The following is a 13,426-nucleotide window of genomic DNA, read 5'->3' on the forward strand; positions in this document are numbered from 1 at the left end:
CTTTCTCCTCCTGTCTCGTTCTCTCTGTCCTCCTTTTTCTCTGTCTTCTAGGAGCCTGTTTTCTAGGAAAGCCAAAGAGCCTAAGGCACCGACCCAGAATGCATCCGGATGGCGTTTGTTCGGGAAGACAGCAGCCAGGGAGAACGAGTTGATAAAAGATGCTGCCTTTTCTGTGCAGCAGGTTGGCTTTCTGAACACACTCTCTCTGACTGTCTTTCTCTCACACACACACATACACACACACACGTGCATGCGCGGTGTTCCCCCTACCTTAGCTACAAGTGGATCCACTAATACCCCCCCCCCCCGTAAAGCAATCACATTTTCCATTCCTACCTGTACTTTTTATTTCTCATCTCATTTATATTTTCTTTTTATCAAGTCAGCCTCTGCAATTTGCTCCCCATATGTGTCTATAGCCATACGCCATGTAACGCCCAACCAAAATGGCTCCTTGAGGTGTAAATTTCCCACTGCATCCATTTAGAAGCTAGAAATGTCTGCTTGAAACAACACAAAAGACAGCACAGTTTAACAGTCAGCTCAACAAATAAGCTCGTAATGTCCAAACGCACTGTCGGTGTTCTCTCTCAGTTCTATGCCTTCAGCGGGATGGAGCCTGTCTTGATATGGGTCAGCATTGACATCGCCATCATCATTACTGAGATCCAAATATCAAACGGTTTTTTTCTTGCCAATGACCAGCCCAGATCTCGCCCTTAGTAATGCACATATCAACATATTAATTTTAGTGAGACTAACACCCACAGCAAAACCCCCAGACAGCGAAGGGACCATCTAATATCAGCACGCCCAGGCCAGCCTACCAGCTAACCAGCTGACCCTGCTTGTCCGCTCTCCTCTCACATGATCATATGACCATCATCTTAGTTAAACTCTGCTGTTAGATGAGTCATCAGGAAAGGAGGGAGCCAGATGTTGTCTGGGAGGTTTGGCCACAGCAGCATGACACGTCGCACACACCAACAAGGGGAGGGGAGCAGAAGAGAGGAGGAGGGGAAAGGGAGAACAGAGGAGGAGGAAACGGGTGAGGAGATGAAAGAGAGGGAAAGGAGGAATAGGAAGACAGGGGGAGGGCAGGAGAGGCGAGGAGGAGGAGGGCCAGGCTGTAAGACGGGCTGCAGTCCCAGAAGGAAATAAAAGAGCAGAGGAAAGGAGAAGTGGGGAGAGAAAGTGAAAAGGGAGAAGGAGCCAGGAGAGGGGTGGACAGGAGAGGGAGAGAAGAGGAAGATGATGGGAGGAGAGAGAAGAGGGTTGGAGTGGAGAGGGAGGGAGAGGGTGGGGGGTCAGGAGGGGAGGGTGGGAGAAGAGACAGAGGATCAGAAAAGAGGAGAGGGCCGGCCTGTAAGATGGCTTCAGTTGCAGTTTGTCCTTTTGCTGTTATCTCTTCCATGGTTTTCATCTTCGCTCTTATAATATCAATCGCTGAGAAAAAGTAATCATCTTGATTATCTTGCCTGATGTTATTTTGATCAAAATTTTTAATCCCTATTAGCATCCATTATTGGGGGGGGGTTATTTGAATGCCTTTTTGTAAGCGCATCAGCATTTTAAATGTTTTCAGTAATTTTAATTTGAGCTGCTATTTTTACCTCAGGCACTTAATAATAATGATAATTACAATTATAATAATAATAATTATGAACTTTATTTATATAGCACTTTTCAAAACAAAGGAACAAAGTGCTTTACAAGACAAAAAAATTATAGACAAACGATGACAAAAACAATTTAAAAGTTAAACAAGATTGAGAAGGAAATATAAGCAAGATGAGCTGCGTATGAGGAAACGTAAGTACAATAAAACAATGTAAAATAATTAAAATAATCAGTAAATAGTAATAAAATATATATAATATAATAGTAATAAAATATAAATGAGATAAACAAATAAAAAATTCAGATGACAAATCCCGTATGAGCACACTTACTATAAATATGTTTTTAAGAGGTATTTAAAAGACGATAAGGAGCTTGCCAGTCTGATTTCCTCGGGGAGGTTGTTCAAGAGAGTGTGGACTCTATCATAAAAAGCCCAGTCACCTTTGGTCCTCAGGCTAGATTGCGGAATGGCTTGCAGGGCCTTGGCTGAGGACTCGGGTTGCGACTGGGCACATATGGTGTCAGAAGATCTGAAATGCACTTGGGTGTGTGTCCAGAGTTAAGTTAAGAATTTACCAGGGGCCAATGAATAGAAGCTGAAATATGAGTAATATGTTCTCCTTTTTTGGTTTTGGAGAGGAGTCTGGCTGCTGCATTTTGGGCAAGCTGTAATTTATGTAGACTCTGTTGACTCACATGTGTAATGAAAGTTACAGTAGTCCAAACGAAGAAATGAAAGCATGACTAAATTTCTACTGGATAAAATTGAACTGATCTTGGAGAGTCTCCTGAGCTGCAAAAACATAACTGGACAACTGACTTAATGTGCTTGTTCAAGCTGAGGTGGTTATCAAAGATTATACCAAGATTTTTGCAGTTTTGGGTTATATTTTGAGACAGAGAGCAAAGATGTTTTGAAGTATTAGCATAAACTGTGTTGGGGCCAATAATAAGTACCTTAGTCTTACCAGTATTTAGCTGCAGGAAGTTCTGGGCCATCCAGTATTTGAGGTCATGCATGCAGTCGTGGAGTGTATTAATTTGATTCAAATCATTAGGGTTAAAAGAGAGGTACAATTGCCTGTCATCTGCATAGGAATGGAAGTTCACATTATGCCTGCGAATAACGTGCCCCAGTTGTAACATATAGAGAAAGAACAAAAGTGGTTCAAGGACAGACCCTTGGGGTACCCTGCAGGTCATCTTTATAGAGGATGACCATGACTTGCATATGGCTACGCTAAAAGATCTATCTTGCAAGTATGAGTAAAATCACTTTAAAACTGAACCAGAGATGCCAACCCAGTGTGTGACATTCCAATAGAACAGAATGATTGACAGTGTCAAATTCAGCACTTGGATCTAACAGAACTAAAACTGAAGATTTTGCAGTATCAGCAACAACCAGCAGATCATTCATCACCTGAAGAACTGCAATCTCTGTTCTGTGTTTTGCCCTAAATCCCAACTGAAATATCTGAGTTCATTTTTGTTTAAAAAGGCAATCAGTTGTTCAGCAAAAACTTTTTCGAGAACCTTGGAAAGAAAGGGCAGTTTGGAAATTGCTCTGAAATTATCCAGCAAGTTAGGGTGCTTTTTTTTCAGAAGGGGTTGAACAATTGCATTCTTAAAATAAGCAGTGACAGAACCAGTCAATTGTGACATGTTGATTATGGAGAGAATATAGGGGCTGACAGAGCCATATACTTCTTTCGGAAATCTCGCAGGATGTCGCAAGCACAAGAGGAGGGCTTCATTTTATTAATCACCTCAGAGAATGTCAATAGATATTGTTTCCAAGGAATTAAAGAAGGCAGCGATTTTAAAAGAAATTATTGTGTCCTGTGCAGGAGAGAGAATGTGCACCCTGATGCTAGAGACTTGCGATCAAATGATCAAACTTTGCCAATGTCATACTTTTATTGATTATTGAATCAAAATCTCCATGCAATTACGTACATGCAATTACTGTTATAATTATTGTGCTCTAAGAGGTCCTATGGTTGATGCGTTAATAGCGCGTGATTCATCTTGTGAGTTTGTTTGTTAGTTATTGGGATATTTGGTGGTATTTGTGGTAGGTAGGGCTGAAACTATTGATTGTTTTGGTAATCAAGTATTTTAGCAAACATGTTAATGATTAATCATGTTATTACATCGGGAAATGCATAACAGGTGACAAAAAAAGGTATGAAGTAGGTAGATTATTAATTGAACTGACAAATGCCATATTCAGGCAGAAGAGGAATCTAATTTTGTAGGGCTGCACGATATTGGAAAAAAACTCACATTGCAAGATTTTTTTTCCCCTGCAATATATATTGCGATATGAAAAAATACAGGAATTTTCACCAATGACTTGGAATAGCTCTATTTGGAAAGAATTGCTCATTCTAGAATGATTGGCGTGATTTTATTGGGGCATTGTTGGGAAATTGTGAAAAGTAAGTGGTGCCTTTTTTTCACCATTCGTACGGGAAGAGGAGGAGATGCCAGGCAGACAAAGTGGAGTGACGGCCGAGAATAGTCATGTGATCTTTTCTGCCCTTCCTTTTTTATTTTTAATTCTCCTTTTTTAATTTTCTCTCAGTTCTTTTTTGCCTCCATTGCTGCTTAAGGCAAATGGATACTGCAATTGGCACATTGGAAGTCCAATTCGTGCCTGCCAAAAAATTAAGCTTAAAATATGTTCACATTTTAGAGAACTTAATGAATACTTGCCTCATAAATTATTTCAGCCACCAGCAACTCATCCGCAATCAATCAGAATGTTGATTTTTATGACTCTGCCCACCCAACCTGCAGATTTAACTGCGTTGCCCGCAGATATAACTGTGATCCGTGCATAGCCGCAAAGCAGACGAATACTTCGATGTGTCATTTGTCCAAATGGAGCGAGAAATGAGGAAATTCTGAGCATTAAATCGGAGTAAATTATATTAGACAGACTTCTCTTGCAGAGTAGTCATGAAAAATGAGAACCGTGCAAGTTTTCCTTTTGTATCAAGCAGCCAAATGTTGTAGCAGTTTATATTCAAGTGGTACTGGCGCAACATTAAGCCTATAGATGTGTCTGTGACTTCTAATAATATTTTATTTCATGATCAGCAAGCTAGCAAGCAATAGCCATAGCTTAATCACTTGTATGCTTCCATTTGAAGTATTAGGGCATTGCAGACATGCTGTTATGGCTAGCTTAGTTTTGCAGCATATGCAAACATCTGTAATCTTTTTTCTTTTTTTTTTCAGAATACTTTCAACCTTAAGCAATTTTCTCGTGTTTGTTATTGGACTTCCCATCCACATTATCCACCTGCTCCGCCAAATTGCCTGTAGATTACCTGAGAATTAAAACTCTGTTTGGGGGATTTTTTTTTAAATCGAGCTCTTCGAGTAACTTAAAGTTAAACTCAAGGCAGGTGTTGGTAGGACGTGCTTGTCTGTTGCTTTATTGGTCTTCATGTCCTGCTTATTAGTCGTCATGCCAACTTGTGTGATAATTAGAAAGCTTCAGTTGTTACTTATGTTTGTTTTCTCCGGTGTTTTTGTGTCTGGTATATCTACCAGTTTATAGGAACCTTTTTTAGAAAGCAAATATGGACAAAACAATCTTATGGGCTTGATTTTTTTTTTTGGGGGTGGGGGATTCCCCCCCCTTTTCTCCCCAATTGCATCCGGCCTATCACCCCACTCCTCCGGGCCGTCCTGTCCGCTCCTCCACCCCCCCTGCCTATTACGGGAGGGCTTCAGACTATCACATGTCTGCTCTTGATACACGTGGAGTCACCAGCCACTTCTTTTCACTTGACAGTGAGGAGTTTCGCCAGGAGGACATAGCGTGTGGGAGGATCACACTATCCCCCCCCCCGTTCCCCCTCCCCCCGAACAGGCGCCCCCACCGACCAGAGGAGGTGCTAGTGCGACACATACCTACATCCGGCTTCCCACCTGCAGACACGGCCACTTGTGTCTGTAAGCACACTCGACCAAGCTGGAGGTAACACGGGGATTCAAACAACCGATCCCCGTGTTGGTAGGCAACAGAATAGATCGCTATGCTACCCAGACGCCCTGTGGGCTTTAATTTAAGACATTTTGGTTCTCCTGAAGGTACCCACTAAGACATTTTGGTTCTACTGAAGGTACCCACCTCTGCCTCCCTATTGATCCATCCCCATCATATGGGACAGATGTTATTACTGAATTTGTTACTGCAAATCATGTAATGATTGAGCCTTCATTCTCACTTGCGCAACAATTGGATGTGATACCTTTCCTTTTTTAGTTGTTGGAGAAAATCACTCTGAATAGAGCGTATTGAAGGGAGCTGGGTCTGAACCGCGGAATTTTAAAGCCTGTGAACCACTCGAGTAATGAGTGGTGCCTGACATCCAAGTAAAATGGAGTTTGGATGTCTCCACCTGGTGGTAGCTTTTAGAACTCCCGTGGCCTTAAAATGAACCTGGTAGCTTAGATGGGCACAGATCCTCAAAGAAAATACACATGCATGCAAAAAACTCAACCACACATATTAGGCAGCTTAGTCAGGGCATGTGCAACTAGGCAAACATGCCCCCCCCCCCACACACACACACACATAGACACACACACACAGACGGACTGGAGGCTCATTCAGACAGGGACATATTATTTTCTTATAGTTCTGACTTCAAAACATCCCATCTCAGCAAGAAAACAAATGCTCTTTGTATATGTGTGTGTACTTGTGTGTACATGTGTGTGTACGTGTGTGTATGTGTGGTTCTCTGAATTAAGGAACAGGCTCCTGGCCTTGTGGTTTACACACTGGTCTTCTAAACAGCAGATTCTCTGTGTGAAAGATAAATAGATTGTAGATAGTCCAGGCCTCATTTGGAACAACCTACTCCCCGGCAGTCAAAGTGCCATGATTGGATGTGAATTGGATGATTTTAAAAAGAAATTTCCAGATTCTAGTTGTCCTCCTTGTCCCTTATAAGGACAGCTGCATCCAAGATGGCAGGAGGACAAGATTAATAACAGGATTGGCCGGTGTGGGTTGAGTCCTTGGTATGCTACGTCTGCATTGTATTGAGATGTGACTTCCTGGATTGCGATTTATCTCAATAATATTTATGACTAGACACAGACCACAGTTTGATATAGAGCTATGATTGGTTCCTCTGCCAGCCAAGTCATATGTTAATTTCCATTAGGCACCAAGCAGATTTGGGAAGATTTTGATTTTGATATCGTATTTATATGTTTATTTTTCATGGACCATAACAGACCATAATTTTAACAGACCTAAAAATATTCTGAAGCTTGGTATTGGTTTTTAGTCTTTCTGTTCATCATGTAGTTCAGAGCTCACAGAGCCTCTCGTCTTCCTCTTCCTCTTCTCTCCATAGGAAGATCAGGTGAAGGGCTCAGGTGTGGCCTCTTGCCCACAGCGCCTCCTAGCTGCAGGGAGAAGGAGAAACTTGGAGTTTGAGCCCCTTTCCACGACAGCCCTCATACTGGAGGACAGGCCAGCGTGAGTACCACACAAAAGGATATGCAAGGCATGCTGCTAGATGGGTAGAAATGTAGTCGGATTTGCTTCGAGAGCATCTCTGCAGGAGCCACTTAATCCTACAGGACTGAGGCAAATTCAGCTTTAACAGCAAGGCACAGAAATGGCTTCCAACTGCACAACCTCAAGGATGAAGGGAAATTCTCTGAGCTGAGCACTCACTGGCTCATCAAAGTTCTGTCTTTTCACTGATGAAATGAAGAGACCTACATTTTTGTTAATCTATTGTAACATGCTATGCAAACTGTAAAGCATCAACGGAAATTACTTTAATTGTACATTTGATTCCATTTACACCTGGTGTTAATAATATTCAAATCAGTATCTAGATTTGTTATCAAGATAATAATGTTATCATGGCCTTAACAGCTGGTATTTATATGCATTTTTGCGGTCTACATTGTGATCAAATTTTTTGTGCACACTAAGAAAAGAAGACAAGTGGGTGGGAGGATGATGTCAATTATCAGCAAAAACAATGCAAAAAAAATGGTAAATTTTATGTTGAAGTGGTCATTTTTAATTCGTTTGATAAGTTGTTTTGTTGCGGTTTCCAACTGCTATGAATGTTAGTACAGCAACTTGTTTAAAATGAGAGTGAAGTTTTTGAGTAAGCGTGGATGGCAATCTTAAAGTGGAAATCTCGAAGTTTCTTTCCTAAATAAATGCTTGTCAGGTTACTATCTTTTTCCGAACAAGATAACACAATGGCAGTTGTATTACCTAGTTACCTAATTGGCCATTGATGACGGCCAGCGCATAGACGGTAATACAGAGAAAAACAAATGTGTGTCGAATCATCTCACAAGTACTGATGTGTTTTGAGTCACCCAGCATGGATTGGTCCACCAGAGAGGATAGGCAGAACAAACAAAAGTGTGCAGAGGCTGTGGCAGACAAAGAAGTTAGTGGTTTTGAAATGTTTGCTGGGAAGTTCATACCAAAAGAGAACAGAACCAGAATCTTTGAGATCAGCACTTTAATGAATGAACTGTAAAATGTTGAAAAGGGCTAGGAGGATGACAATTAAATCTCCTGGACAATACTTTATTACCAGTGTTGATCAAGCTGTATGCATTGCATTGGCACTGATTCGGGAATTTGTATACGGTACGAGCCAGACTACCTGCGCAGGTGTTCTGGCACATTCTGATCCCGATGATAGTTAGTTTGGTGACAACTGGCATTGTTATGCCTCTTTGTTATGCCTCAGAAAACAAGCTCAAGTACAGATTTCATGATAATGTCATGTGTAAATGGGGTAGTTTAAATGGGGTACCTTTTGACTTTTTAAAAACCTTGTCTAAAGACACTCAGCTACATTGCCTCCAATTTTGTCCATCTGTCTATTTAATAATTATAATAATAGATTTTATTTATACAGCACTTTTCAAAATACTGAGACATTACATATATAAAAATAAACATAAAAGCAACACACCAAAAGCATAAAACATGACATTAATCACACATAAAAGCAATTCTGAAGAGGTGAGTTTTGGTTAATGATGTGAACGTGGACAGATCATAGCAGTCTCTGATGTATTTGGGGAGGGGGTTCCAGAGGGAGGGGGCAGCTATGGAGGAGGCTCTCTCACCCCAGGTCCAGTGGTCCTGTGTGGTGGAGACAGGAGGTTGACATTGGGGGAGCGAAGGCTTGTGGGAAGGAGTATGGTAGTGGAGCAGGTCAGTGGGGTAGGAGGTGGCCTGGTTATGAAGGTCTTTGTGAGTGAGGAGAAGGACTGTGAATTTGATCTGTTGTTGGACATGGAGGTCCTAGAGGATGGGTGATGTGGTCATGGGAACGGGAGTGGGTAAGCAAGCGGGCAGCAGAGTTCTGGATGTACTGGAGCATCATAGTCCACGGAGACTCCTGGCTGATCTCATCCATCAGCCTATCTATCACCATTGCAAACAAGAAAGGGTTCAGAGCCGATCCTTGATGTAATCTCACTTCCACCTTGAACACATCTGTCACTCCTACCACACACCTCACTACTGTCACACTGCCCTCATACATATCCTGCACCACTCTTATATTCCTCATACAATACTCTCTAACTCCTTCAGACCTCCTCTGTACTTCTTCATCAACATTCTCAAAGCCAACATCGTATCTGTAGTGCTCCATCCTGGCATGAAACCATACTGCTGCATGCTAATCATCACCTATCCTCTTAAACTAGCTTCCACTACTTTTTCCCATAACTTCATGCTGTGGCCTATCAACAAGGCTCAGCGTTTTCGGTTTTTATTTTTCAAAGCCATCCAGCATGCCGAATTTCGCCACAAGAGGACACTGTTACATAACCTCACATGAACAGGAACAACTTTTGGATCCGTGGAAACATAAAATCCAGGTGAAAATCAGTTTAAACCGATCTGCTCCTTTTAAAAAAATCTGGGTATTTTTCGGTGAAAATCTGTAAAAACCGAAAACATTGAGCCTTGCCTATCAACTTTATAACTTTAGTTACAACAGCTCTGCACTTCACCCTTATTCTTGAAAATCAGTACCAGTATACTTCTTCTCCACTCCTCAGGCATCCTCTCACTTTCCAAGATTGTGTTAAACAATCTAGTTTAAAACTCCACTGCCATCTCTCCTAAACATCTCCATGCCTCCACAGGTATATTATCTAAACCAACTGCCTTTCCACTCTTCATCCTCTTCATAGCTGCCCTCACTTCATCCTTGCTAATCCACCATAATTCCTGATTCACTATCCCCACGTCATCCAACCTTCTCTCTCTTATTTTCTTCATTCATCAGTCCCTCAGAGTACTCCTTCCACCTTTTCAACACACTTTCCTTGCTTCTCAGCACATTTCCATCGTTATCCTTCATCAGCCTAACCTGTTGCACATCCTTCCCAGCTCGCTCCCTCTGTCTAGCCAATTGGTACAAGACCTTTTCTCCTTCCTTATTGTCCAGCCTCTCATATAACTTGCTATACACCTTTTCCTTTGCCTTCGCCACCTCTTTCATCACCTTATGCTGCATCTCCTTGTACTCCTGTCTACTTTCTTCATCTTTCTGACTATCCCGCTTCTTCCTCGCGAACCTCTTCCTCAGTATACTTTTCTTTACTTCCTCATTTCACCACCAAGTCTCTTTGTCTTCCTTCGTCTGTCCAGATGACACACCAAGTACCTTCCTAGCTGTTTACCTCACTATTTTTGCAGTAGCTTCCCAGCCATCCGGCAACTCTTCACTACCACCCAGTGCCTGTCTTAACGACTCCCTGAACTCCACACAACAGTCTTCCTTCTTCAGCTTCCACCATTTGATCCTTGGCTCTGCCTTCACTCTCTTCCTCTTCTTGATCTCCAAAGTCATCCTACCAACCACCATCCAGTGCTCCCTAGCTACGTTCTCCCCTGTCACCACCTTGTAGTCTCCAATCTCTTTCAGATTGCACCTTCTGCATAAGATATAGTTCACCTGTGTGCACCTTCCTCCACTCTTACACGTCACCCTGTGTTACTCCCTCTTCTTGAAATACATATTCACCACAGCCATTTCCATCCTTTTCGCAAAATCCACCACTATCTGTCCTTCCAAATTCCTCTCCTTAAGACCATACCTACCCATCACCTCCTCATCACCTCTGTTCCCTTCGTCAACATGCCCACTGAAGTCCGCTCCAATCACCACTCTGTCCTCCTTGGGTACACTCTCCACCACTTCATCCAACTCATTCCAGAATTATTCTTTCTCTTCCATCTCATGCCCAACTTGCGGGGCATATGCGCTGACAACGTTCATTATCACACCTTTGATTTCCAGCTTAATACTCATCACTCTGTACAACATGCACTTCACCTCCAACACACTCTTGACATGCTCTTCCTTCAGAATTACCACTACCCCATTTCTCCTCCCATTCGCACCATGGTAGAAGAGTTTGAACCCACTTGCTCCTGGCCCCAAATCCCCTTCCACCTGGTCTCTTGCACACACAGTATTCTTACCTTTCTTCTTTCCATCATATCAGCCAATTCTCTCCCCTTATCTGGCATAGTGCCAACATTCAAAGTTCCAACTCTCACCTCCACACTCCTACCTGGCTTCCCCCTCTCCTTCTACTTCACCCAACAGTAGCATAGTTTCCACTGGCAGCCTACTGGCCAACAGTACTGGTGGTGGTCGTTGGTAACCTGGGCCTTGACTGATCCAGTATGGAAATTTGATTTGATTTATGATCCACATATTTGATTTGGCAAAGGTTTTAGCTGGATGCCCTTGCTGACGCAATGCTCCCCATTCATCGGCTTTGGACCGGCACTAAGAATGCACTGGCTTGTACGTCCCCAGTGGCTGAGAGTGAGTCATTATAATAATTGACAAGATCGGAGGGATTTTCAGACAGCGGTGGAGGGAAGGCAGACATTTCACTGGCAAGAGATGCAGTAAGAGCATAGATAGATTTGAGATTTCTGAAGGATATTATGCATTTATTTGACTTTGGGGATGGGGATAGGGATGTCAATGTCTATGGTGATTGCCAGGTGGTCAGAGATATTGAGGTCGAGGCTGGAGAGTTGATGTATTGTGAGACCAGTGGAGCAGACCAAATCCAGGATGTGGCCATGGTTGTGAGTGGGGAAGTTGATTCGTTGTGTGAAGTTGAAGCATTGTAGTAGTTCCAGGAATTCTATGGCCGATTTACAGTCAGTGTCATCAGTTTGGATATTAAAATCACCCAGAAGCAGAATGGAAGGTGAGCTGGCACATAGCTGGGTCAGAAAATCAGAGAAGTCAGAGAGAAAGGAGGGGTTTGGCTTGGCGGGGGGGGGGGTAGATAATGACCAAAGGAGTGGGACCAAAGAGTTTAAAGGTAAGGTGTTAGAGAGAATGAGTGGCAGGAATGGAAATAGTGGTTGTTTTAATATCCTTCCTGTAAACAGCAGCAACACTACCTCCCCCCTCCTCAAGACGACTGGTTTAGTGAGAAATAGTCCAGGGGCTTATGCCAGGTTTCAGTGAGAGAAAGGAAATCAAAGTTACTGTCAGCTATAAAATCTTGCAGAATAAGGCTTTTGTTACTGAGTGAATGTGTGTTGAGCAAAAACAGGGAGGCAGTGCAGTATTTGATGGTCAGGTAAAAATCCATAAGATAGGCAAGCCATAAAATCAATTTAAAATAACCCAAAGGTCTCAAGGAGCCATTAAAAGTTGTTAATAGTTAAAAAGTAGGTAGAGACACAAAAAACAAACTGCAGCTAACATTTGGAACTGGAACCCGGAGATGACCATTTGCCTGTCTAACTGGCTGCTGGCCTGTCTGTCTGCCTGTGTCTGTCCATTTTCTGTGCCTCTCTATCAGAAACCTCCCAGCCAAGTCCCTAGAAGAAGCTCAAAGACACAAGCTGGAGTATGAGGAGATGGTGGCTGGAGCAAAGAGAAGAGGTACACACACCTTAAGAGTAGAGTGCAGTTTATTAGTATTATTTTGAATGGGTAAAAGTAATATTACTGACATCATTAAAGCTAATTCTACTGAATGAGTTATTCAGCTAAATACCACAAATCACAATTTTGCTCCTTTTGTCTTTCACTTTCTTGTTTCTGGATTTGTGTCTCTATAACTCTCCCTCCCTTCGACCCTCTCCCGCTCTCTTACTCATGCTCTCTTTCTCTCTCCCTCTCTCTCTCTGGCTCCCTTCTGCCTTTCGGTCTGTGCCCTGTGTCTCTCTCTCTCCTCTTTCTCTCTTTCAGAGGTGAAGGAGGCACAGAAGAAGAAGCGGCAGATGAAGGAGAGACTCAGACAGGAAGAGAGTATCTCCCACGCCATGGTGATCTGGAACAACGAGATCCTACCTCACTGGGAAACCATGTAAGACTGAATATCTACGTAATCCATTTATGTTCAAGTTTATTGGTCACATACTCATCATAGACATATAAGGGCAGTGAAATGGTCTTTCACAAGTAATGTGCGCTTGGAATAACAACTGGAGTAAAAATATAGTTAGAATAGAACAATAGAGTAAAAATATATTTGAAAAATAATATAGTGTAATGTAGAAATGAAGTATAAAACTATGTTGCATAAAAAAACTGTGTGGTTTACTATGTAGTCACTATGGTTTGGATTCAAAAACTCCTCTAGTTTATTCCCAGCCTTAGACTGAATGACTACGATGGAGACCGCATGAGACAAAATAACTATAATCTAAGTGCATGAAAGACTAATTTACTCTCTGGATGTTTGTTTGTACCTTTGTGTGTGTGTGTGTGTGGCA

General features: G+C 42.3%; 1 protein-coding gene across 2 annotated transcripts in view; it reads left to right on the forward strand.

The window, feature by feature from the left end:
- The window catches only part of LOC130122825 (TBC1 domain family member 12-like), a 49,259-nt gene that overhangs the window by 19,518 nt on the left and 16,315 nt on the right, over positions 1 to 13,426 (forward strand). For both annotated transcript variants that reach the window (XM_056291857.1, XM_056291858.1), the window contains exons 2-5: positions 52 to 181; positions 7,014 to 7,138; positions 12,508 to 12,590; positions 12,900 to 13,017. In XM_056291857.1, the coding sequence (XP_056147832.1) occupies positions 52 to 181; positions 7,014 to 7,138; positions 12,508 to 12,590; positions 12,900 to 13,017 (456 nt within the window). The remainder of the gene's footprint in view (positions 1 to 51; positions 182 to 7,013; positions 7,139 to 12,507; positions 12,591 to 12,899; positions 13,018 to 13,426) is intronic.

This window comes from Lampris incognitus, chromosome 13, assembly GCF_029633865.1.
Source record: "Lampris incognitus isolate fLamInc1 chromosome 13, fLamInc1.hap2, whole genome shotgun sequence".
Lineage (NCBI taxonomy): Eukaryota > Metazoa > Chordata > Actinopteri > Lampriformes > Lampridae > Lampris > Lampris incognitus.